At 38.5% G+C, this 23,713-nt stretch overlaps 6 protein-coding genes, 2 non-coding genes and 1 pseudogene across 8 annotated transcripts in view; 5 read left to right on the forward strand and 4 right to left on the reverse strand.

Annotated features, from left to right (window-relative positions):
• Nucleotides 1–110: 110 nt before the first annotated feature.
• Nucleotides 111–1,385, reverse strand: LOC108822361 (60S ribosomal protein L14-2). The gene is made up of 5 exons (XM_018595412.2): nt 1,286–1,385; nt 1,059–1,160; nt 595–724; nt 399–511; nt 111–314 (listed from the first exon to the last, which is right to left on the reverse strand). The coding sequence occupies exons 1-5, from the start codon at nt 1,286–1,288 to the stop codon at nt 258–260; spliced, it is 405 nt and encodes a 134-aa protein (XP_018450914.1). The 5' UTR covers nt 1,289–1,385; the 3' UTR covers nt 111–257.
• A 796-nt stretch (nt 1,386–2,181) lies between these two features.
• LOC108819905 (COBRA-like protein 11) lies at nt 2,182–4,895 on the reverse strand (annotated as a pseudogene).
• Nucleotides 4,896–5,170: 275 nt separating this feature from the next.
• Nucleotides 5,171–6,686, reverse strand: LOC108822362 (protein translation factor SUI1 homolog 1-like). Its single transcript, XM_018595413.2, has 5 exons — nt 6,530–6,686; nt 5,979–6,065; nt 5,644–5,849; nt 5,469–5,522; nt 5,171–5,378 (listed from the first exon to the last, which is right to left on the reverse strand). Exons 2-5 carry the CDS (start codon nt 6,013–6,015, stop codon nt 5,334–5,336), a joined length of 342 nt encoding a protein of 113 aa, XP_018450915.1. The 5' UTR covers nt 6,016–6,065; nt 6,530–6,686; the 3' UTR covers nt 5,171–5,333.
• An 875-nt stretch (nt 6,687–7,561) lies between these two features.
• On the forward strand, nt 7,562–8,175 carry LOC108821437 (napin-B). Its single transcript, XM_018594479.2, has one exon. It carries the CDS (start codon nt 7,651–7,653, stop codon nt 8,173–8,175), a length of 525 nt encoding a protein of 174 aa, XP_018449981.1. The 5' UTR covers nt 7,562–7,650.
• An 8,688-nt stretch (nt 8,176–16,863) lies between these two features.
• Nucleotides 16,864–18,016, forward strand: LOC108822151 (zinc finger protein CONSTANS-LIKE 4). Its single transcript, XM_018595176.2, has 2 exons — nt 16,864–17,513; nt 17,599–18,016. The coding sequence occupies exons 1-2, from the start codon at nt 17,001–17,003 to the stop codon at nt 17,740–17,742; spliced, it is 657 nt and encodes a 218-aa protein (XP_018450678.1). The 5' UTR covers nt 16,864–17,000; the 3' UTR covers nt 17,743–18,016.
• Nucleotides 18,017–19,071: 1,055 nt separating this feature from the next.
• On the reverse strand, nt 19,072–20,371 carry LOC108821509 (universal stress protein PHOS34-like). The gene is made up of 3 exons (XM_018594526.2): nt 19,648–20,371; nt 19,482–19,531; nt 19,072–19,374 (listed from the first exon to the last, which is right to left on the reverse strand). Exons 1-2 carry the CDS (start codon nt 20,268–20,270, stop codon nt 19,528–19,530), a joined length of 627 nt encoding a protein of 208 aa, XP_018450028.1. The 5' UTR covers nt 20,271–20,371; the 3' UTR covers nt 19,072–19,374; nt 19,482–19,527.
• Nucleotides 20,372–21,678: 1,307 nt separating this feature from the next.
• On the forward strand, nt 21,679–21,751 carry TRNAF-GAA (transfer RNA phenylalanine (anticodon GAA)). The gene has a single exon. It is a non-coding gene; the product is annotated as a tRNA-Phe (tRNA).
• A 295-nt stretch (nt 21,752–22,046) lies between these two features.
• TRNAF-GAA (transfer RNA phenylalanine (anticodon GAA)) lies at nt 22,047–22,119 on the forward strand. Its single transcript has one exon. It is a non-coding gene; the product is annotated as a tRNA-Phe (tRNA).
• Nucleotides 22,120–23,063: 944 nt separating this feature from the next.
• Nucleotides 23,064–23,713, forward strand: part of LOC108819909 (uncharacterized) — a 1,324-nt gene continuing 674 nt past the window's right edge. The window contains exons 1-2 of the mRNA XM_018592922.2: nt 23,064–23,286; nt 23,371–23,707. Coding sequence (XP_018448424.2) covers nt 23,064–23,286; nt 23,371–23,707 — 560 coding nt within the window. The remainder of the gene's footprint in view (nt 23,287–23,370; nt 23,708–23,713) is intronic.

Raw genomic sequence — 23,713 nt, forward strand, 5'->3', positions numbered from 1 at the left:
AATACACAAGATTAACAAGAAAGACATAGGTAATAAAGTCTTAAACATCATTTCGTTATTAGAACGATATTAGATCATACGAGAAAACTGTTGTCGTATAGACATTGAAGTCGTAAAGGATCTTTGACATTAAACGAAAGATGAAAGTTGTAAAGGTTTCAAAACTGAAACTAACATCCATTCAACAGAGCTGATAAATTGCAAAACGCTAGTAAATCCAAAACCCAAAATACAAAAAACGATTCGCAGATAGTAACTCAAGCGGTGATCTCCTTCTTGAGCTTCGCAAGTTCTTGCCTGACAACACCAGCTTTCTGCAAGCAAACAAACAAAACCAATTGACATTCCAGTTTTTAACACTATCAATAGAATGCTCAAAACTCTTAAAAAACACAGACCTTGATTTTGGCCAACATGATCTTGAACCTATCGAAGTCATTGAGGCTAGCCCTACGCTTCTGAACGATAAGCTTCCTACCCCATGAGCTCTTCTCCCACTTGTTCTTCACGTCTGCACAAAAAAAAAAAATTCCCAGAATCAGATCGCAACACTTACAAATTTCAACATTGCAATATCAAAGAGCAAACACTCACCAGCTTTCTCCATAGCCTCGATCAAAGCCTTCTTCTTCGGCACTCGGTTGATCTCAATCACGATGTCCGTAAGAGACAACCTCTTGAAATTCATCTGGATCCTTTCCATATCAGGGGCATCTACCAAAGCCTAAACGACATAGACCAAAACAAAGGTTCCATTAGAACATCTACAACACTAGCTCCGAGTCATAAACATAAAGGTTACGACTTTATAGTATGTATCACGGCTTTAATCCCAAATCGATAAAAAAACTCATTTCAGAATCGGACAACGAGCAGCTACAATTCGAAAAGGCCACGACTTTATAGTACATATAAGCGAATCAGTAAAGCTTTAATCACAAAGCTATCAAAACTAGTTCAGAATCAGACAATGTGCAGCTAGTTCAAATTCTCTATCAAGAAAGGACAAAAAAAACATAAACCCTTTGTAATAATGTATGAATAAAAAATCAACTTACTCTGTTCTGGTCAACGACGTCGACGATGACGACGAGCTTTCCATGGTCTTTCCCGTAGTTGACAAGAGCAACTCTCCCTATCTCCACGTACCTCTTGAAAACCTGAGAGGATTAGTAAGAAAAAAATCATGAGATCTCATAACATAAACGTCGCTTGATTGGACACAAGTAAACCCTAGTCGCGTGAAGGCATCAAGAAGAAAGATGTTCGGAAATGTATATCTCACCATTTTCGCCGCCGGTAAGGTTGGAAGGTGAGAGAGCAAAGTGGGACGAGCAACAGCTTAAGCGACTAGCTTTTGTTGAAGAGAATGATATATAGTTAAGTCACTTTAGGGTTTTCTAGTTTGGGCCTGTATAACAACCTAAAAGGCCCGTATATGACTTGCTCAATAAAACTAAAAGCCCTGTATGGGTAACGCAATATACAAAATAGTTTTGCGAACTTAATTTTTTTTGAAAAATCCTTTGAACTCTCTGATAAAAGAAATTGCAAGAAAATTTTCGACTTGTGTAGTTGCATCTCTTGCACATGCCTAGAGACGGGTATAGTCACCATGTGATATTTTTTCGTGTGTTTTGGTATCCAAAAACACTTTTTGATAAATCATTAGTTTCTTTAACTCAAACTCATTTTATACTACATCACAAACAAGCTTAACCATAAAAAAATTTCTAAACAAAGTTTAAAAATTTCTGCACACTACCAAACCAAAAATGAGGATGTTACATAAAGCAGATACAGCATTGGCAAACACTCATGATTCGTCGGCTAAAACCTGAGGGAGCATGAGAAGCCTTCCTTGGGTGGAAAATAATCTAGAAGAATCTTGGAACCTTGAATTACTACACTCAACATTAGGCCTACTCAACATAAACACAAACACCATATATTTCTTGTTTTCTCGTGATCCTCAGGACCAGAGCCACAATTATTTTTAAGGGCAAGAGTATATTAAGTGAGAACCAATCTGCATCAGTTACTTTTGATAAAACAAATACAAGTTTCTTGGATCAAACAAATCTTTGAAAAAGATACATAAACGTTCTCTTCAAGTTCCTTGATCAAATGGCTAAACAGAAAGCAACTTACATAATTAACTAATACAAACCTACACACTGCTTAAAACCCATCATTCATCACAAGAAACGTTGTGATCACGAGGAGAAGATAGGGCAAGAATCTCATACATGATAGCCTTTTCCCATAACTCCTTTTAGGAAAATACTTGGGAAGCTCACATTCTTCTCCATTAAAGAATACTCTCTTAGGGAAACCATCACCTCCAGGAATATTCAAACTCCCCAAATGCTTTTTAAACGATATAACCGACTGCATTTTCCCTGGAACCTGCGGGTCTCTCGCAGGGTTCGACCCATTTTTGAGACCAATCAAGAAGTTCATACCACGAACTCCTTGAAAGAAAATGGTCTGGTTCTTTGGTGGAACGCTCGTCCCATTAAACGAGTAAACATTCTCATACCCTAAACCAGCTTTACCCAAATCCACAGCCGCAAACCAGTCCTCCACTGCATTAGCTCCCCAGTTAAACAGCGTTACCCTCGCAGACCATCCATCTGCGTAGTCCGAGTTAACATTCCAGTTTAAGCTGATTCCACAGTTGTCAGGACACGGAAGCTTCTTTGGAAAAGCCAGGTGTTTCCTCTTGGCCCACACTTTTGCCTTTAACGTCCTGTTCTCAAACGGTACCAAGAGCGAGTCGGGAGGGAGGAGAAGCGGTCTTGCGTTGGCGTTGCAAGTGTCGGTGTCAATGTCACCGCAGCCGCATGCACACGTGTTGCAAGGGATGGCTGAGTCGTTGTAGAAGGCCGAGTAAGAGACGCAGCAACGAGCAGCTTTTGGTTTAGGTTTGGTTATGTTGCAGACAACTTGCCAGGTTGCGATTGCGTAGGTGGTTGCTTGGAGACCGCTCGGGTCAGGGAACCCGGTAGGGTCGACTCTTATAGGTGTTCCGCACTTGTATTGAGGATTGACTATACCGTCGATCTTCCAATGCTGTGGAGGAAAGAATGCTGTTCTGTTCTGATCTGGTGGCACCTTGTATACCTAAACCAAACACATCAAAACATGTTTTTTTTTTGTTTATATTTTAAACCAAACACATAACAAATGCTGTGGAGGAAAGAATGCTTTCATTCATCTTTATATTTTAAAGATATAAATATATTTTTTGTTTTACATTTAAAAAAATAATAATTTTCATATTTTTGTTTTTATTTGTAATTAGATTTGTGTAAAATATTTTTTTAATGATTAGTAAGAGATTTTAATAATTGTATTAAAATAATTGGATGAAATCTATATCAATAGGTCATTTTCATAATTTAATAGAATCAATTATACATATATCTTGTATGGCCTCCAAATTATATTGAAATATTGAAATCAACATAAAAATGTTTATGATTCGTCTATATATATAAAAACTAAAAATAGTCTGTTTTAGGGTAAACCTGTAGCTGGAAGATGGCTCTAGACTTAGAGGAATCCATAAGAGCTGGCAAGAGAGTTCCATTCTTGCAGCAGAAAGGCAACTTCCCGATGAGTTTATCGTCTTTACGCTAAGCTGGTAAGTCTTTGATGATGGGTTTCTTCTGACAAGTAGCCACCTGAGAGAAATCAAGATCCCCATAGAACTGTCCCGCCTTGCTGTGCAAGCATTCCGAAGGGTCTTTCTCGGCTGAGTAGGCTCCACGTAACGAGTGTATGAACTCTCCTCGCATCCACTCCCACGTCAAGTTCCAATGGTCTAACCGTCCCAACGGACTATCGTTGTCTATAGTTACCTGCGCCATGTAGTTGCTAGTGTAGGCTTGTAGAACATCATAGATTATATTCAAGTCTCCATGTCGTCTACGCGCGAACTTTGTTTTCTTCTTTTCTTTTGCTTTGAACTTTGGGTTCCTCTTGCAACAAACTTGCATTGTACCACCTGACACGAAAACAAGACCGAATAAATCGAAAACCGATCTGTTTCTTGGGTAACAAGAAAGTAAAGAGGAGCTAGGGTTTACATACCTTTAGAATTAGCAGCAGGGCATTCCCATCCATCGTTTACGAGCTTGATCGTTCTCGGCAGTGGCGTCGCCGTGCCTCTACCACCGAAGAGCGTTCCGGTGATCTCTATATTAGTCGAGATCTGAGTGAGATCACCCGCTGTTTCAATCGAGGTCTTTAGATCTGTGTTCGGAGAACCAATGAACGTTGTCCCATTACTTGCGTCATAAGGAAAGTCACCATCCGACGAGACAGCTCCCGTTGCGGAGACAATGATCTCTCTATGGCGATACCCTACGAACATCTCCCAACCTTTGACCTCTTCAGTCCCCGTGTTGACGATCATGGCCGTTGCTTTGAACGACCAGGCTTGAGCCGTTACGTTTTTGGTACGAGGATATAGCTTTTCTCGGCCCCCGGAGGTGTAAGACATGTAAACTCCGTTGCAACGGGCGAGGCCTGGTGGAGGAGTGTCTTTCTTCTCGGCATCTTCGCCGTAGTCTTGAGCCAGAGATAGTTTCGGAAACAGAAGAAGGTCGATTATAGGTAATAGAAGGAGAAGTAGGTCAAAATGAAGGTCAATCTTCTTCATCTCTTACCGTGTTTCCTAAGTTTCTTAGGACGCAAGGAAAGAGAGATGATCAAAAAAGGGCTTAAACGAAATAGAGAGGCAGAGCATAACGGTTTCTCTTCCTCTAGTTCTTCCCTGTTTACCCGGAGAAAACAGAGTTAATACAAAAAGTAATAAGTGGAGAAAAAAACGTAAACTAATATCATCACATTAATTAAATGTCAAATTTGCGTTAACCGGAACTGAACAAATTGGACCAATAACAGAGTTTGAAACTGAAACATCATGTCAAAATTTGGACAAGCCGGACCTGAACAAATTGTGTTCTCTTGATGGGACATCATATACACCCTAACCACAGTTGCGTTTTTTTTCAATTAGTATAGTTTAGTTTTCTTGTCCTCTCTATTCGTAGTTGCAGAACCTCCCTTTGCTCAAGAGAGATAGCAATCGTCGATGTTAATATCGTAATTTACAAAAATAGTATCCAACTTGGCACAAGATAGACATAGAGAGAGGAGATGAAGTCAACGAAGAGTTCTTAACGATCTCATATCACACAAGTAGCAAGATTTGTAACACAAAGAACATAATATAGACGTTCGAAATAAACCAGAAACAAGAGGAACTTGGGTGTGTTTTGAAAACAGTAGTGATAACAGTAGAGTAGAATAAAGCAAACAGCTCAGAAACCATGGATCTTGATGTTGTCCTTCTTCACAAGCCCAGCCTGTTCCATGAAAAATAAAAAAGTAAGGGAAATAAGATACAACAATCTTTTTATACTAGCTTGTCCGTGAAAGTGCTGTGGTTTATTTACCTGGACTAGGAACGTGGAGACGTTCTTCCTCTGGTCTCCTTGAAGCTGAATAACCTACAGAATTTCACAACAGCACAGCACAATTAAGAGAAAGCACATATGTAGTAAAGGACTAATTTTTGGAACAGACTCAGTGGCTAAGCCCTGTAGTAGTTTTAGTCTCTGAAACACGCACCTGACCCAGTTCGGAGTCTTGAACGACAGTTCCGTTGCAACAGAACTCTTTCTTGAGATCCTTAAGAATCTTGGTGTAGCTGTACTCTTTCTTCAGCCCCTGGACGGTTGTCAAGCTTTTCCTACCATTACGCTGCTGCACACGAATGTGGACGTACTCCTTTGTTCCCGCACCTGAGTCCTCAGCATCCACATCAGCAAACGGGTCTGCGTCCAAATCCAAAAAAAACTCATTAGCTCTTATCAATTCCAAAATGAGAAATATTTACAGAAGAACTGTTCCAAAACCAAACATATGATATGATTTATTGGATCAAATCTATAACTGGAACTTACCGAAGGCAGTTGGGACCTGGGAATCAAGTTCAGACATGAAACTTTGTTGAACTGTTGGGCAGAAAAAAAGGATAGAGAAGCTGAGACCTGAATTGAAAAAAAAAAACACCAAACGTCACATAAGAATATGGCACTAAGATTATTACATAACACTATAACTAACAATAAAACACTAACACACAACTTCTAACGTGCGGGCCCACCTTCAATTAGAGATTATTTTTAAAACCAAAAAACTAAAAGATTATCAATCTGCATATCGATCATATCCCCACGAACCCTAGCTAAAGTAGATCCACTTGAATTACACAAAACATGTAAAGAAAAAAAAAGCATCAATCAGAAGATCAAATCAACATCCAGTTTTTTTTTTCTAATTCAGTAACAAATACGATTGATCTTCATATGATAAACGGAAACAACAAATCACAGACGACGGATCGGTCAATTTCACCTCGAAATTACCGAAATTGAAGAAATAAACAAGAGGCAAATTATGATCTGGTAACGGAGCATACGAAACGTAGATAGAATAAGAAGGATAATCATACCTGATTCGACGAGTAGGGTTTCGAGGATCTGATAATCAAGAGAAGAGAGGAAACCCTAAATTTGGATATAAAGTCTGCAACTTCTGATTCGGTGGGGATGAGAGGCAGAGGAAGAGGTAGAGATATTTTTGGATCTCTTGATTTGTTTGGGCTTCATACTTGTAATATAACTGGGCTTGGGCTTCGTACGTATCCACTTGGTGGATTTGTGATTTACACATGTTCGAATCCCATCAGATGTGTAATCAGTCTTCTCGGATTTAATTGGCTGGACGTTCGGGTTCGGGATCAGGTATTCGAGTTTTCGTGATCGACTTATTAGAACCTGGGATGTTCGTTTTTCCATCCTGATGACTCATATCTGGGTGACTTTTGAAAATGTAGATTTAATTTTAAAAATCAGTTGGTTAAAAATGAAATTAGGGTCAGTTATTAGGTTCGATGAATGTCAAGCGCATCAACAACCTTTTTGGAGAGAGTTTAAGATTTACATGTGAGGAATTGGGGTCGGTGCTTTGCAGAACCACAACATGAATCCCACGGACCGGATTGTTACATTGTCTAGACTAATATGTAAACTACTGAAACGATCGAAACCAAGCTGATACTGCCGAGTAACATCAACTTTACTCACAATTGGAATCAAACACATAAAAAATGGATTTACTTGTGTCTTAAGTTAAGCTTCACCACTAAACGTACCATTACTTGGTTTAAATTTTAGAAGTGTTTTTTCTTTTACCTCTTGTTTAAACATTATAAGTTTATTTGTTTATCATGTAACTGATTTACTAGTGATTTGTATTCACTTTCCTTTAAAATTGTTTCAGCCTTTGTTTTAAGCTATTTGTCGCATATGAGAATATGTGCTACACATCATGGATGCGTGGTTGCATTTGCATGTAGACGCGGAGACTTGTCACTCCGCCCATTTGAGTTTCCAACACCTAGTCTCCGCCCATTTGAGCTTCTCTCTCTCACACAAACAAACAAACACATGCATGCAATGTTACACGTTATCTCCATGCAAAACTTCCTTCTCACCTACAAAAATACCAGCGAAACCGTCACATCACTCTTCAGTCACAACAAAAACACACAAAAACATACACAAATAGCAAATGGCGGACAAGCTTTTCCTCGTCTCTGCCACTCTCGCCTTCTTCTTCCTCCTCACGAATGCCTCCATCTACCGCACGGTCGTGGAGTTCGATGAAGATGACACCATTAACCCAATAGGCCCAAACCAGAAATGTCAGAAGGAGTTTCAGCAAACCCAGCACCTAAGACCTTGCCAACAATGGATCCACATGCAAGCAATACAACCACATGTACCTAGTGTCCTAGACGGTGAGTTCCATATGGAAGACGACATGGAGAACCCCGAGGTCCCACAGAGACCACCGCTACTCCAACAATGCTGCAATCTGCTTCACCAGGAAGACAAAATTTGTGTTTGCCCAGCCTTGAAACATGCATCCAAAGAGGTTAAGTCCCAGGTTCAACAGGGACAGCAGCAGGGAGATCCCCAATTAATCAGCCGTATCTACGAGACCGCTACGCACTTGCCTAGCATTTGCAACGTCCAACAAATTAGCGTTTGTCCCTTCAAGCAGGACATGCCTTCCTTCCCTTCCTATTACTAGCTAGATTTCAGACCAAACCCTCGGGAGTGTATATATCACGGTTATGAGTGTAGTCGTTATCACTGCACAGTCATCGATCTTGTGTGTTCTATGAAAAATGAAACTTTAATTAGTTTGGGATGATGTATTAGCACTACTCGGTAGATCGTAATAAAAGAGAAGTTTTCTTGTCGTTACTCTTGCAGCTTTTTAAAAAGTGATTACAAACAAATAAACAATCAGTATATATTCACAAATAAGCTAGTCGTCTATACTATGCACAATTTAAGCTAGCATAAATGACTAATGAACATGATAGACTGGGTGGTCAAAGATATCAAACAAAGAATAATGTAGTATCCTGTTGTACTCTAGATAGTATACCTAAGTTTTTTTTTTTACTTTTTCTTGGGTTCACCAATCAATAGGAATTAGTTATTTTAGATTGAGTATCTTTTGAAAAAGGAAACAAAATAATTGTCAAGTTATATTATGTTTTAAAATAAAAAATAAAAATAAATAAAAGTAATAGTAATTGTATAAATGTATTTGAAAAAACTATATATAAATTTTAAGGTTTAGAATTTATCTAAAGGTTTAAGATTTAGAATTAAAAAATTCAGTGTTTTTATGATTAACGGGGGATGTATTGAATCTAATATTTGAGGTGATTTGATTTCTGATGGGGTTTCATATGATTTCAATAAGTTGCAGAGATTCAGATGATTTTTGTTAAACTACTCTAAAATATCATCTAAAACCATGGGATTTGGATTTTAATTTTTTAACTAAGAAACACCACCTAAACACCCTAAAATCACTTGAAAACTTTAAAACTCCACAACTTAAAATATTTTCAATAATAGTGGATTTCAGAGTACTTTATGAAATGTCAAGTTCAATAACTGTGGATTTTAAATGAGTTTTTAAAATTCATGTTTTAATAACAGTGGATTTGTCATTTTAATACAAATCACCTAAAACTCTCAGTTGAATACATCCCCCTTAGAGTTTGATATTTATGAATTAGAATTTATGATTTATCCAAGGGTTTAGGGGTTACCCAAGGGTTTAGGGGTTAGGATTAGGGTTTAGGGTATAGTTTTTTGCTGGCGGATTTAAAATTATTTTTCAAAAAATCGTTTTTTGTTAATTACTATTTTTATTTATTTTACATTTATTTTAAAAATATAATACAATTTGATAATTATTTTGTTTCCTTTTTTAAAAGATACTCAATCTAAAATAACAAGTTTCTATTGGTTGGTGAACCTAAAGGTGAACCCAAGAATAACTCTTTTTTTTTTTGCTTTTCAATAGTCTCGGCGAATAATTCATTCAATTAGTAGCGGTATTTTGAGAAGATAAATGGATCTTGTGGTCAAGTGGTAGTGGACTGACATGAATTTTAGATTCGATATTTCTGTTATGTGAAATTAATTATTTTGTTTACCTAACTTAGATATAAATTTATGATTTGAAATTTATTTAAATGCCCTAAAAATGAATCTACTCGTGGATTTGAGATTTCTCTAGATTTAAGCCGTGTTAAAGAGAAAAAAAATTAGCAAAAAAAACTCTAAGACGAGAACTGGGTGAGAATAAGGGATGTAGTCGACTGATCTGAAAATTCATTTATATTAATTATACAGTACAGATTTTGAAAATTCTTTAAAGTTCTGAACTGTTCCAAAAATCCTTATCCACATACGAGAAAGACAATAAAGAAGCAAACCACCCCACACCATAAACTCTGTGCATCTGACATCTCATCTTCCTTTGATTCCTCACACCACCGTTGTTTGCCAGTTGCCATAGGACTTTCTTCATAACAAAGCATGCCACCACATACGCGCAATCTCTTCCTCACATCATTTTACACCATCTGATTGTACTTTATTAGAGTCGCATCATTGTTCTATGATGGGTCAGCCAGAGCCACACACAACACAGGTTTTAAAAATATTTACGAAATTTAAAAATTATGGTCCAAGTAAGAAATACCCGCCTAAGAACATCTCCAATGGAACACAAAAACTTACTCTATAATTTACTCTAAAATAGAGTAACTCTATTATAGAGTTAGATTTGCTCCAATGGTTCACTCTATAATAGAGTTACTCTATAAATAGAAAGAATTATAGAGTAATGTTGCTTTTCCACTCCAAATATAGAGTGAAAATCAACATTACTCTATAATTCACTCTATTTATAGAGTAACTCTATTATAGAGTGAACCATTGGAGCAAATCCAACTCTATAATAGAGTTACTCTATTTTAGAGTGAATTATAGAATAAGTTTTTGTGTTCCATTGGAGATGGTCTAAGTACTATAACGATTTTTGTATTTTAAAATTCATTATTATCTTCTTATCGTCTATCGCAAAAGAATGGGAACACAAATGTTTTTGGATCACTTTGGAAAGAGAAGTATGGGAGAAAGTAAAAAACAAAACAGAGTGGTTGACGTGGGACCCATTATAGACTTGTATTAAGGTCCAGACATATCCCAGGTGGGCTCACGTGGCTCCTAAGCCGATTGAGAAACTTATTCGTCCACGTAGGACGGAGCAGAATCTCGCTCTTCTTCTTCCAAGGCTGAGATCTCGCCACGTCATCTCCTACAAAATATCTTGGAACTCAACCATGAGTTGGTTTGTCCCCACATAAAACGGTGTGCGGCATTAAGTGGTTTTCAAATTAAATAAACGAGCAGTACAAATTAAATCCGAGGTCAATGTCAAAACGAGATTTGATATGTAATAACCGAGGATCTAAACTAGGGCTGGGCAAAAAATCCGAACCCGAAAAACCGAACCGAACCCGATCCAAAAAAGTAGCACCGAACCCGAACCGAAATTGATTAAATATCCGAATGGGTTCAAAATTTCGGTATTTAAAGAACCGAAACCGAACCCGATCCGAACCGAAATATTTTGGGTACCCGAATGTATCCGAAATAAATTTATATACTTAAATATATACATTATTTTTATATATAATGTATAACTAAAAATATTAAAAATATATAAGATACCTTTAAGTTTTCCAAAATACTCGGAAAATATATGCAAATAGTCAAAAGTAAATGTTTAAAATAGCTAAAGTATACTGAAAACACCAAAATAATTAAATATCTATTGATTCTTTATCCAAATATTCAAAGAAAACTAATTTATATGTTAAATTAAGGTATTTTGACATATATGTTATGAAAATTTATATGTAATATATTATCTTTCTTATAGATTTTGAAAATTTAAATTATATAATGAATTTTGAAAATTTAAAAACATTTTAAATGGGTTATCCGAACCCGAACCGAACCCGCAAAGATCCGAACCGAACCCGAACCGAAATTTAAAAATATCCGAATGGGGCTGAAATCTTTGACTCCGAAAACCCGAAACCCGAATGGACTGAACCGAAACCCGAATGGATACCCGAACGCCCAGCCCTAATCTAAACCTAAAACCAAACTCGTTTGACATTCTTGTCGAGATTAGTAGAAAATGTCAAGACACAAACCTAATAAAAGATTTAAACATCGATGGAAAAGACATACACTCCAGATTTCAGTTTCATGATTACACTAACAGAGGTTTCGTTCGTTTTCTTTGTAACTATAATGATTATACATCGTTGGCTGTTAATGATTGAACCATTCTTCTAATTAATTTCAATAATAATTAATTAAATACTTTAAGTAAGCAAGCAAGCATAGTTGAACGAAAATGAGACGTTCCTGATATTGAAGTAAACCGAGATGGTTATCTAAATTAGTTTCCTTTTGCTGGTTTAGTCATCCGGTTTAGTACATATTGTTGTATATATATTAGACAGCTTGTAAACGTTAACGTTAACAAAGTAATAAACGTTTTTCTAACAAACTCTATCTTCTCCATTTCTCTCTTGGCGATTCTCTGTGCGAAACTCGTAATATGGTATCAGAGCCATCACAAAGCTCTCTTATCACTTGATTTTCTCTCGATCTTCCTCCGATCAGCTTTTCTTCACGTTGACCATCTTCTCTTGAGCTCAGATGGTGTCTGTGAGGAAAATTCCCCGTCGTTCTACTCGAAACTCAGCTCGTTCCGTCGCGGTGAATCGCTCTCCTCCGAGGTCTCCGTCGATCGTTCCTTCCTCTACGACCGATGCTTCGCGAGCGTTTCCGTTGGCGAGTCACTCCGATCCTCAGTCTCCTCTGTATCTGACTCATTCAGATCATCCAGGTCTCCAACTCGTCTCTATTCAGCTTACTGGATCTAACTATGATGATTGGAACGCTGCGATGCAGATAGCTCTTGATGCTAAGAATAAGATTGGATTCGTTGATGGTACTCTTACTCGTCCAGATGAATCGAATCTGAGCTTCCGCATCTGGTCACGTTGTAACAGTATGGTTAAGTCATGGTTACTCAACTCCGTCTCTTCTCAGATCTATCGTAGCATCTTGAGGTTGAACGATGCCTCTGATATATGGCGTGATCTACACGGTCGCTTTCATATGACGAATCTCCCTCGCACGTTCAATCTCACTCAAGAAATACAGGATCTACGTCAAGGTACTATGACTCTCTCTGAGTACTACACCACTTTGAAGACGCTCTGGGATAACCTTGACAGTTCTGATGATCCTGATGTTCCTTGTGTTTGTGGTAATGCTGCTAAACATCAACTTAAGGCGGAGCGATCCAAGATTGTTAAGTTCCTTGCAGGTCTTAATGATTCTTATGCAATCGTTCGTCGACAGATTATCATGAAGAAAGTGTTACCCTCACTGGTGGAGATCTATAATATCTTGGATCAGGATGATAGCCAGAAGGGCTTCTCTACAGTTCCTTCTGCTCCGACTGCTTTCCAAGTCTCTGCTCCTACTCCAGCTATGGTGACTGATCCATCCATTGCCTATGTGCAGAGTGGTCCTAACAAAGGTCGTCCCATCTGCAACTTTTGCAAAAGGCCTGGTCACATAGCTGAGCGTTGCTACAAGAAACATGGATTCCCACCGGGTTTTGTGTCTAAATTCAAGCAGAATGAGAAGAATACCTCTGTAACTCCGGTTGTTGCTCAAGTGTCTGCTGCTGAACAGAAGAATACGAATGTTGAGAACATGTTGGGAGGTCTTTCCAAAGATCAGATACAGCAATTTATTGCTTTGTTCTCCTCTCAGTTGCAGCCGTCTCCTTCTCATGGCAACATGGAAGCAAGTACATCCAATACGGGTATTTCTTTCTCACAATCAACCTTTAACTTTGTTGGTATATTGATGGTCTCTCAGCACACTCTATCCTCACAAACATGGGTGATAGATTCTGGAGCCACTCATCATGTTGCTCATGAACAGAGCCTCTTTACATCTCTTGACACTTCGGTTGAGAGTTATGTTAACCTACCAACTGGATCTACTGTTAAGATCAGTGGTGTTGGAAAGGTTCAACTCAACACACACATTTGTCTCAGCAATGTGCTGTATATCCCAGAATTCAGGCTCAATCTTCTCAGTATCAGCTCCCTGATGAATGATTTGAATTCTCGTGTGATCTTTGATCCTTCCTCTTGTCTGATCCAGGATCCTACCAAGGCGTCGACGATTGGTCAGGGTAGGCGTATTGGAAACCTCTATGTGTTGGATACATCGTCTCTTCAAGCTTCAGTAAACTCAGTAGTGGATATTGGAGTTTGGCATAGGCGTTTGGGTCATCCCTCGTATTCAAGACTTGATGTCATCTCTGAAGCTCTTGGCACAACTAAACTCAAGAATAAATCCTCTGCTTTCTGCCATACTTGTCATTTGGCGAAGCAGAAGAAACTTAGCTATCCATCTTTCAATCATATTTGTAACACAAACTTTGAGTTGTTACACATTGATACATGGGGACCTTTCTCAGTTGAAACCATTGATGGATATCGATACTTCTTGACAATAGTTGATGACCATTCTCGAGCTACTTGGATTTTTCTTCTGCGTGCAAAGAGTGATGTTTTAACCGTCTTTCCTGCATTCATTGAACAAGTCGAAAATTTCTACAACATCAAAGTAAAATCTGTACGTTCTGATAATGCTCAAGAACTACAATTCACTCAGCTCTATCAGAAGAAGGGCATTGTTCCTTACCATTCGTGTCCCGAAACCCCAGAACAGAACTCAGTTGTGGAACGGAAGCACCAACATATACTAAATGTTGCTCGTGCCTTGGCTTTTCAGTCTGGTGTTTCACTGACTCTCTGGGGTGATTGCGTCTTGACTGCAGTTTTTCTCATCAATAGAACTCCCTCAGAAATGCTCTCGAACAAGACTCCTCATGAACTTCTTACCGGGAAAGCTCCAGAGTATTCTCAACTCAGATCATTTGGTTGCTTAGCTTATGCTTCGACTTCTTTGAAAGGAAGACACAAATTTCTTCCTCGGTCTAAGGCATGTGTTTTCTTGGGTTACCCGTCAGGTTGTAAGGGATATAAGTTGATGGATTTGGAAACTAACAGAATCTTCATCTCCAGGAATGTTTTGTTTCATGAAGACATCTATCCGCTGCGTTCTCAGTCTTCTGCTTCACATTCTTATCCTATCAACAGTCTCACTCCCAACGCCAGTAAGGATACTAGTTCCTCTTCTTTTTCTTCTCAACCCTCTAAAACACAAGCCCCTCCTTCTTCCTCAGAAATTTCTTCTACACGTCATAAGAAACCTCCTTCTTATTTAAACGACTACATCTGCAACTCTATGCAGTCCACCTCATTATATCCCATTTCTTCCCCTCTTACTTTCTCCAAACTTTCCTCTTCTTATTCTTCTTTCATTAATCACATTACTAGTATTCCTATTCCTAATTCTTTTGCTGAAGCTCGTCAAGATAAGGAATGGGGTGAGTCTGTTGATAAAGAATTGGATGCAATGGAGGATAATCATACTTGGGATGTGAGTGTTTTGCCTGCTGGGAAACGAGCTGTGGGTTGTCGTTGGTTACATTCTCTCAAGTTCAACGCTGATAATACTTTGGAGAGACGTAAGACACGACTCGTAGCTAAAGGTTACACACAGAAAGAAGGGTTGGACTACACTGACACATTCTCTCCAGTTGCTAAAATGGCTACTATCAAGTTGTTGTTGAAGGTTGCAGCTTCTAAACAATGGTTTCTTACTCAACTTGATATATCTAATGCTTTCTTGAATGGAGAATTGGAAGAAGAGATTTATATGCGTTGTCCTGAAGGTTATGATGAATATTATGCTCGACGTAAGGGGGACACTTTGCCTCCTAAGTCAGTTCTTCGTCTCCGCAAGTCCATTTATGGTTTGAAGCAAGCTTCACGCCAATGGTTCAAGAAGTTATCTCACGCCCTACTCTCTATGGGGTTCTCTCGTGGTCATGGTGACCATACTCTGTTTATTAAACAGATGAATGATGATTTCCTGGTGGTGTTGGTTTATGTTGATGACATTCTCATTGCAAGTACTAGTACTGATGCTGCTACTCATCTCACTGATGGTCTTAAGAGTTGTTTTAAACTCAGAGATCTTGGCTCTCTCAAGTATTTCCTTGGGTTGGAGATAGCTCGTTCATCAGCTGGTATCACAGTGTGTCAACGTAAATATGCTTTGGATCTTCTTGCTTCTACAGGCATGACAGGTTGCAAACCGTCATCGGTTCCTATGATTCCTAATCTCAAGATGTCTAAAACAGATGGTGAGCTTGTTCCTGATGTAGCTTTATATCGTCGTCTTGTTGGTCGACTGATGTATCTCACCATCACCAGACCCGACATCACATTTGCTGTGAACAAACTCTGTCAATACTCGTCGGCCCCTCGCACTTCTCATTTGAAAGCAGTCTACAGAGTATTGCAATACATCAAAGGAACCGTGGGACAAGGTCTGTTCTACTCTGCAAATGCTGATCTTCGTCTCTCTGGTTTTGCCGATGCAGATTGGGCATCTTGTCAAGACAGTAGACGTTCTACTACTGGCTTCACGATGTTTCTTGGATCGTCTCTGATTTCTTGGAAATCCAAGAAGCAACCCACTGTTTCTCGTTCCTCCGCCGAAGCAGAATATCGAGCTCTTGCTCTTGCTTCTTGTGAGATGATGTGGTTAGTGGCTTTACTCCGAGACTTGCGCATCACTCAACTTACTATACCAGTCCTCTTCTCTGACAGTACTGCAGCTATATACATTGCGACCAACCCTGTTTTCCACGAACGTACCAAACATATCGAGTTGGATTGTCATACAGTTCGTGAGAAGTTGGATCGAGGTCTGCTCAAGACACTTCATGTCAAGAGTGAAGATCAAGTGGCTGATATTCTTACTAAACCCTTGTTCCCTGCTCAGTTTGATCATCTTAAATCCAAGATGAGCCTCATTGATATCTTTAGCAGCTCATCTTGAGGGGGACTATTGAAGTAAACCGAGATGGTTATCTAAATTAGTTTCCTTTTGCTGGTTTAGTCATCCGGTTTAGTACATATTGTTGTATATATATTAGACAGCTTGTAAACGTTAACGTTAACAAAGTAATAAACGTTTTTCTAACAAACTCTATCTTCTCCATTTCTCTCTTGGCGATTCTCTGTGCGAAACTCGTAATACCTGACCACAGAAATAAAAAGAAACATTATGAAACCAAAGAAGAGAAATTAAATTTTCTTTTTTCTTTTGCTGGATAAAAAGACGAAACTAGCCTCGAAGAAGAATTGAATCACAGAAAACTCGCCACGAGAATCCTCCCTCCTCCAACTTGCACTTTCCTCTCTTTATTATTCCTGTCCCCAGAAAAAAATAGAAAAAAACACCAAAAGAGAGACAGAAACAGAAGCAAAAACCTCAGAACAGAATCAATCTCCGATGGGGAAGAAGAAGTGTGATTTATGCGAGGGTGTTGCACGAATGTATTGCGAGTCAGATCAGGCGAGTCTCTGCTGGGACTGCGACGGCAAAGTACACGGCGCTAACTTCCTCGTCGCTAAGCACACGCGCTGTCTCCTCTGCACCTCTTGCCAGTCCCTTACGCCCTGGAAAGCCACGGGCCTCCGTCTCGGCCCCACCTTCTCCGTCTGCGAGTCGTGCGTCGCTTTTAAATCCGCCGCCGCCGGTGGAGACGGTGTCGGCAGTGGTTCCGAGGATCATCGGCTCGTGCTCGGAGATGATGACGACGGCTATAGCGCGGAGTCTTACGATGATGATGAGGACGAGGATGAAGAGTACAGCGATGAAGATGAAGACGTTGAGGAGGAGGAAGCGGAGAATCAAGTGGTGCCGTGGTCTGCGGAAGCGGCGGCGCAACTGCCTCCTACGATGAGTTCATCGTCCTCTGACGGCGGAGATCTGGCGGGGAAAAGGAGGAGGGACTGCTCTGATGTACGGATCTACCCTTTAAAAACAATCTCGAGTTCTTTCCTTTTTTGGGATTTAAAATCATGATTTCTATTTTTGGAAACTGCAGGACGAGATCGGAAGCTCTTCAGCTCAAGAATCAAACTATTCTCCACCGTTAAAGCGGCCGTCGAGAGAAGAACCCGCGTTCGAATCAACGGCTGCCATTAACTCTCTTAATCAGATTAGAAGGAGAGAGCACCACATTGAATAATGGCGCCGTTTGTTCATCTCCCCATCTCCAGAACGAGGAGAGATCTTTAGCCGTTGATTCTCCATTCCGCTCTGGTAAAATCATCACCGTCCATTTCTGAAATTCTAACGATACTGTACTTGTTTGAGGTTAGTTAATTGTTGTCGTGCAACATTGTACTTGATCTATTAGTATCATTATTATGTTGTTGTCTTTTTAAAAAAAAATCTTAGTGACTTATTTGGATTCGTATGATCGTATGTATTGAAATTCTTATTACATTCGAAACTTCACATTTGGATTATAAGTTTATGGCTGATTCTGTGGATCAAAGGAATGGGTGAGACTGGTGACAAATGGACACATTGATATGCATAAATAATTAACTATAAATGTATGATTGTGGTTTGCTTTGTGATTTCGGCCACACAAAGATAAAACTGTGGGGACCAGAGAATTTTTTATATATAAATCAGATATTTTATGGGGGTCCTGGACGTTTCTTTCATACGCCAAGAACATTGAACCTGTCGTATCTGTCGGGTATGCGCAACTGTTTTCGATGGTCCAAGAAGATAATGCCATCCCCATGTTCACTTACCTTAAGCTTATCTCATCATCTTCCTGGTTCACATGATCTATCCTCTTTAAACACTATAGTATTCTGAATAGTATTTACTATTTTTGTCTGTTTGGTTATATATATATAAAAAAAAATTTAGATCCTACCAAAACATCATTCTTATTACCATCATTTGACAACAAAAAGAAAAAAATCCCACGATAAATGGATATGATCATATGAGTAAGCACAAAAGTTTTGTTAGGAAAAATTCGGTGGCTTTCACAATCAAAGCATGACTATCGTCAAAGCATTTGAGTCCATAGTTCCAAAAGTCAAAACCACCGGGTCTTTATCCCAAACTTTAAATTTGACAATTAGTTTCAAGTAGTTTCAACTAAGCATTAATTAATTATGCACAACCTAACATTCTTTCAACAACAACGTAATGTACACTTACACGGCATCATAAGTTAAGGATGTAATTCAGATCTAACACATGAGACTTGTTTGATAAATGACTTAGTGTAAAGATTCTATATGAAACCGAGTGTTTGCCGTTGAGGATTAGAGAAGAGTATAAGAAGAAGTTTTACTCATTTATGATGATCTTACTTCTTATGCTTTGATTCTGATGTGGAAAGACGATATCAGTTCTTCTCTCACGGTCGCCATGAGATCGAGATGTCTCTAGCTGAGTTCGCCATGAGAACTTAATTAGTCTCATACTCGAAGCTTCATTCATTTTTGTAGTTGGTTCGTGTTATCTAACAATAAGACGTTATGCAGAGTTTCATATGGATTTCAAGAATCTATCAGAATGATATATAGGAATCAGCATCAATCAGATTTGATGAATGAAGATCATAATCCCAAAAGGGATTTTGTGTTCGTATCAACTCTTTCATTGTTTTAAATGTGGAAACCATACATGATGAATCATTAAAAAAAAAAGAAGACTGAGAATAATAAATCCAGAGGAGATTCCGGAGACTACTTCATGGTTGCAAAAGATAGCACAAAGCACACACACAAACACACTCCTCCGCACAAATCCGCTGAAACCCTTTGTTTCCATCCATCCGTTGTACCTACGAGTTTCAAAAGAATCAGAAAAGAACAAATAGTCTGTAGAGACCACTCCTAATACAGTCATATGGTGGTTTCAGAGTCGAAAAGGTTTAGTTTATATATTTACCTGGCTGTGAAGAGGGTGAATCCAATTAGATCCCAAGGTGCATTACTCATCTGCAAAAGGAAAATGATCAACTATTATTCACATTGGATAATCAAACCATATGCAGCAATAATATTTAACTATTCAAAGACAACCAAAATAGAATAACAATCAAGTGATCATGCACCTTTTGATGTGGTCATGATCATCCTCCTCATCATCATCATCAACATCCCTCCCTGATTTAACAGTAACAATAGCTTCCTTAGTACCTCCAGGAACAGCAGGACGATCATGAGGATATCTAACAACCACAACAGGACAAACACAGTGATGAACACAATAATCACTAACGGACCCCAGCTTCCCATCACTGCCCCTCGTCTCAGCACCAAACCCTCTGCTCCCCATGATCACAGCGCTGAGACCGAGCCTCTCGATCTCCAAACTCAGCCTCTCCCTCATATCGTGGTCCTTCACGATATGAGTCTTGAGAGGGAACCCGGCCTCCTTCAACGGCCTCGCGAGGTAGGACACCTTGGAGGCCGTGAACGCGTCGAAATCCTCCTGGCTCGGCTTCTCAGCCTGGGGCGGGAGGGGGCCCCAGTCGGCGCCGAAGAGGACGGAGGTGGGAGAGACGTGGAGGATGACGACGGCGTCTCCCGGACGGATGTAGTGATCCACGGCCCAGCGAACGGCAAAGGAGCTTTCTTCAGAGAGGTCGACGGCGACTCCGATTTTACGGCCGGCGCCGGCGGTTGGGGTGCGAGTGGCGGCGGTGAGGAGGTGATGATCGGAATCTGGATTCATGGTGCTAAGTTGTAACAGATTATAGAAACTTCCGAACGAAGAAGGAGAGGGGCGGGCGTGTGTTATTTAAATTAAAGTTTTATGTGTTGTTTATTGCTAATTGTTGGATTAAGTTGATGTATTTAAATCATATATACTAGTAGTATTGAATTTTGCAGAACGTGCTGAGCAGTGAGCAGCAGGTGATGATTACTGTTTAACGGGGCCGCGGTTTCATATGAAGAGTAGTCCATGTCAAACTTTTCCCGGCAAAATCATTATATCAAAATCACTCTACGAATGAAATAGTAATAAACTGTTTTAGTTGATTTAAAATTTATAAAAAATTGAAATCTAAATCAAATTTAATAATTTTATATGAAATTTTAAATATTATCTCTGAAATTCAAAATTTTCTTTCAAATTTTAGTTTTTACATATTAATTAACCAAAAAAAATACAATTTCAAATCCGTTTAAATCTATTGTGAATCAAATTAATTTACTAAATCTATATGATTTAACATATAAAATATATGTAAATGTGCTATGTTCATATTTAACTTTGATTGAAGATTTATTTATTTTTTCAGTAAAAAACTTCGATCGAAGATTTTCACAAATGAAGACATGTGGTTATACCTAAACACTGTAAAGAGTTACAACATATACCATAAAACAAAATATGAGCGACAAAGAAAAAACGTATTTAAAGCAAAAGTTTTGAGATTTTTGAATAACTCGAATCTCAACATGCAACTTAAAACTCTGTGAACTTTAACATTTTTCCAAAAAAAAAAACTTACAACTCTGTGTACCAAAAAAAAACTCTGTGTACCAAAAATCTGAAGTAACGAGTTCTGAAAAAAGGACAGCGCGACTCCACAGTTGTTGCTGTTGAATTCATCCCAGCTGAGCGTGAAATGAACAGTCCCCGACGTAGTCATTCGACAACATTCTTGAATACGTGGCCAGATCAAAAGAAAAAACAAAGATTCACTACTAACTACACAACCTCAAACAGAAAACCAATATTTTATAATATATACTCTGATTTAACACTTTGAAAATCAAAAAGGTTGTTGATAAAATGAGTAGAATGTGTTTGGTTGATGTTTGCTTAAACTGTAGGGAGTACATTAACGAGACAAAAGACTACGTATGTGAACCTACAACGAAATAATCAAACTAACAAACTGATCTAGCAAAAGCTTACACTAATAAAGTAATCATAGCTCATTTGCATTAGCTGCAGCCACACCCCTAGTCAGCTTATTCGGAATGAATGATTCCATAGTATAACACTCCTGACATCCATACAAACTGCTATGTATGGAGAAGTTACAGAGGTTAATCTGCAGAATGGTAGCCAATGCCGGAATTTGTTAATAGAAGACAACACTCAAACTCGTCAATAGTTTGTCACACTTGCGGGGATAGCTCAGTTGGGAGAGCGTCAGACTGAAGATCTGAAGGTCGCGTGTTCGCTCCACGCTCACCGCATTTGCATTTTGTTTATAACTTTACTTTCTTCAAATGCAACGTTTGGGCACGTAAAGAAAAACATGATTTTGACTTTTAGTTAGAGAGATATGCGGTTAATTTTAAGCCAATTGAATTGCATTGTATTGTATAGCTCCTAATTAATCAAGTGACTAAAGCTCAAGTTGTATTATAGTTTGATGTAATTAAGCTAGAAATTCAATGTATTTGCAAAAACAACAAGACTCTAACAACCTACTTTTATTTTTAGTAAAAATCAGTCAAGACTCAAACTCATCAACAATTGATCACACATGCGGGGATAGCTCAGTTGGGAGAGCGTCAGACTGAAGATCTGAAGGTCGCGTGTTCGATCCACGCTCACCGCAATTGAAATTTTGTTTTCGGTTTTTGTATTTTACTTACTTGACATGCTCATCGCATTTAAAATTTTTGTTTCTAATTTTAGTATTTTACTTACTTGAAATGCAATGTTTTGGGCATTTAAGGAAACAAGATTTTGACTTTTAGTTAGAGATATGCGGTTAATCAGAAAAGTTTAAACTATTAAGACCAATTGCATTGTATATTTGTATAGCTCCTAATTAATCAAGGGACTAAAGCTCAAGTTGCATTATAATTTAATGCACTTGAGTGAGAAAATCGATGTATTTTGTGTACAAGTGATATGGTTGAGTGCAATAATAGTATTACACATGTCACTTAACACTTTTTGCATAAAAACAATTAATCTCGCACTCTTATATAACCCTTGATGTGCATGCATGTTCTCAGGTACTCATCCAATGAAAGATATCAAGATTTAGAGGCTGACACGAAGGAACAGTGTGATCGTGACGAATCGATGAAAGACAAATCTGACTTAGAAGATTAAAAACTAAGAACCTAACTATAATTATAAAAAATAAATGTAACCAGATTAATACTAGGCGCTCTGTTTAGATTTCATTTTCGCATTCCGTTTCTTGTTTTTTTTTTTTTTTTTTTTTTCTTGCTAAATTTCCGTTTCTTGTTTCTTATGTTGTTCTGTAAAAAATTGAAAATTTGGTAATATAATTTTAGCATTTTACCAAAAAAAAAAACCAGATTAATACTATACAACTTGGTTGAAGAACGTCGAATGCATGCGTCGGTGAAATGTCCAAAGGCACACAAACCGGGGTAACTCCCATGTTGCCCATCTTGAAGTAAAATAATTTGTTTCCGGACAAAAGAAAATCACAGAATGAGCTCTATAAATTGACAACCAATTAAAGTTAAACTTCTCATATCCATAGACAGGATAATAAAATAGCAAAAAAAAAAACTAGAAATGAAGATCTCAAAAACCTCATTGTTAGTGATGACTCTTCTTTCTATCATGTTATGTTTCTTGCGAGCCAAGTCACAAGGAGTTTACTGCAGCAACCCTTATCAACTATGCTTCCAGAAGTATATAATGTGTCCGGCAGAGTGCCCCAGCACCGGTGCCGCCACTAATAACAAAGTCTGTTACGTAGACTGTCGTAACATTCTATGCACTTCCGAGTGTCGCAGTAAGAAAAAAAAATGCTTGGAACCTTTTTTATATTAATCAAGGTTTATATATATGTAAAGCTCATATTAAATGATGTTTTTAGGGGCGAGTCTAAATTGCAATAGACCTGGACCGGCTTGTAACGAACCGAGGTTTATAGGTGGTGATGGGACTGTGGTCTATTTCCATGGAAAGATCAATGAACATTTTAGCCTTATCTCGGACACTGACCTTCAGATCAATGCTAGGTTCACTGGACACAGACCCGCTGATATATCTAGAGACTTCACTTGGGTTCAAGCTCTAGGCTTCCTCTACAATTCTCATAAATTTTCCCTAGAGGCCACCAAAGTGAACTCTTGGGACGACAGCATCGACCATCTCAGATTCTCTTTTGACGGCCAAGATTTAGTTATCCCTGAGAAAATTCTCTCCACATGGTAAAT

This window comes from Raphanus sativus, chromosome 8, assembly GCF_000801105.2.
Source record: "Raphanus sativus cultivar WK10039 chromosome 8, ASM80110v3, whole genome shotgun sequence".
Classification (NCBI taxonomy): domain Eukaryota; kingdom Viridiplantae; phylum Streptophyta; class Magnoliopsida; order Brassicales; family Brassicaceae; genus Raphanus; species Raphanus sativus.

Coding starts and splice junctions, on each gene's coding strand:
- LOC108822361 (XM_018595412.2), bottom strand. Junction 512..594: donor CGAGGCTATGGAGAAAGCTG/GTGAGTGTTTGC, acceptor TTTTTTGTGCAG/ACGTGAAGAACAAGTGGGAG. Junction 315..398: donor TCATGTTGGCCAAAATCAAG/GTCTGTGTTTTT, acceptor GTTTGCTTGCAG/AAAGCTGGTGTTGTCAGGCA.
- LOC108822362 (XM_018595413.2), bottom strand. CDS start 6,015: ATGTCTGAACTTGATTCCCAGGTCCCAACTGCCTTCG. Junction 5,523..5,643: donor AAGACTCCGAACTGGGTCAG/GTGCGTGTTTCA, acceptor GAAATTCTGTAG/GTTATTCAGCTTCAAGGAGA. Junction 5,379..5,468: donor TCTCCACGTTCCTAGTCCAG/GTAAATAAACCA, acceptor TTCATGGAACAG/GCTGGGCTTGTGAAGAAGGA.
- LOC108821437 (XM_018594479.2), top strand. CDS start 7,651: ATGGCGGACAAGCTTTTCCTCGTCTCTGCCACTCTCGCCTTCTTCTTC.
- LOC108822151 (XM_018595176.2), top strand. CDS start 17,001: ATGGGGAAGAAGAAGTGTGATTTATGCGAGGGTGTTGCACGAATGTAT. Junction 17,514..17,598: donor GGAGGAGGGACTGCTCTGAT/GTACGGATCTAC, acceptor TGGAAACTGCAG/GACGAGATCGGAAGCTCTTC.
- LOC108821509 (XM_018594526.2), bottom strand. CDS start 20,270: ATGAATCCAGATTCCGATCATCACCTCCTCACCGCCGCCACTCGCACC.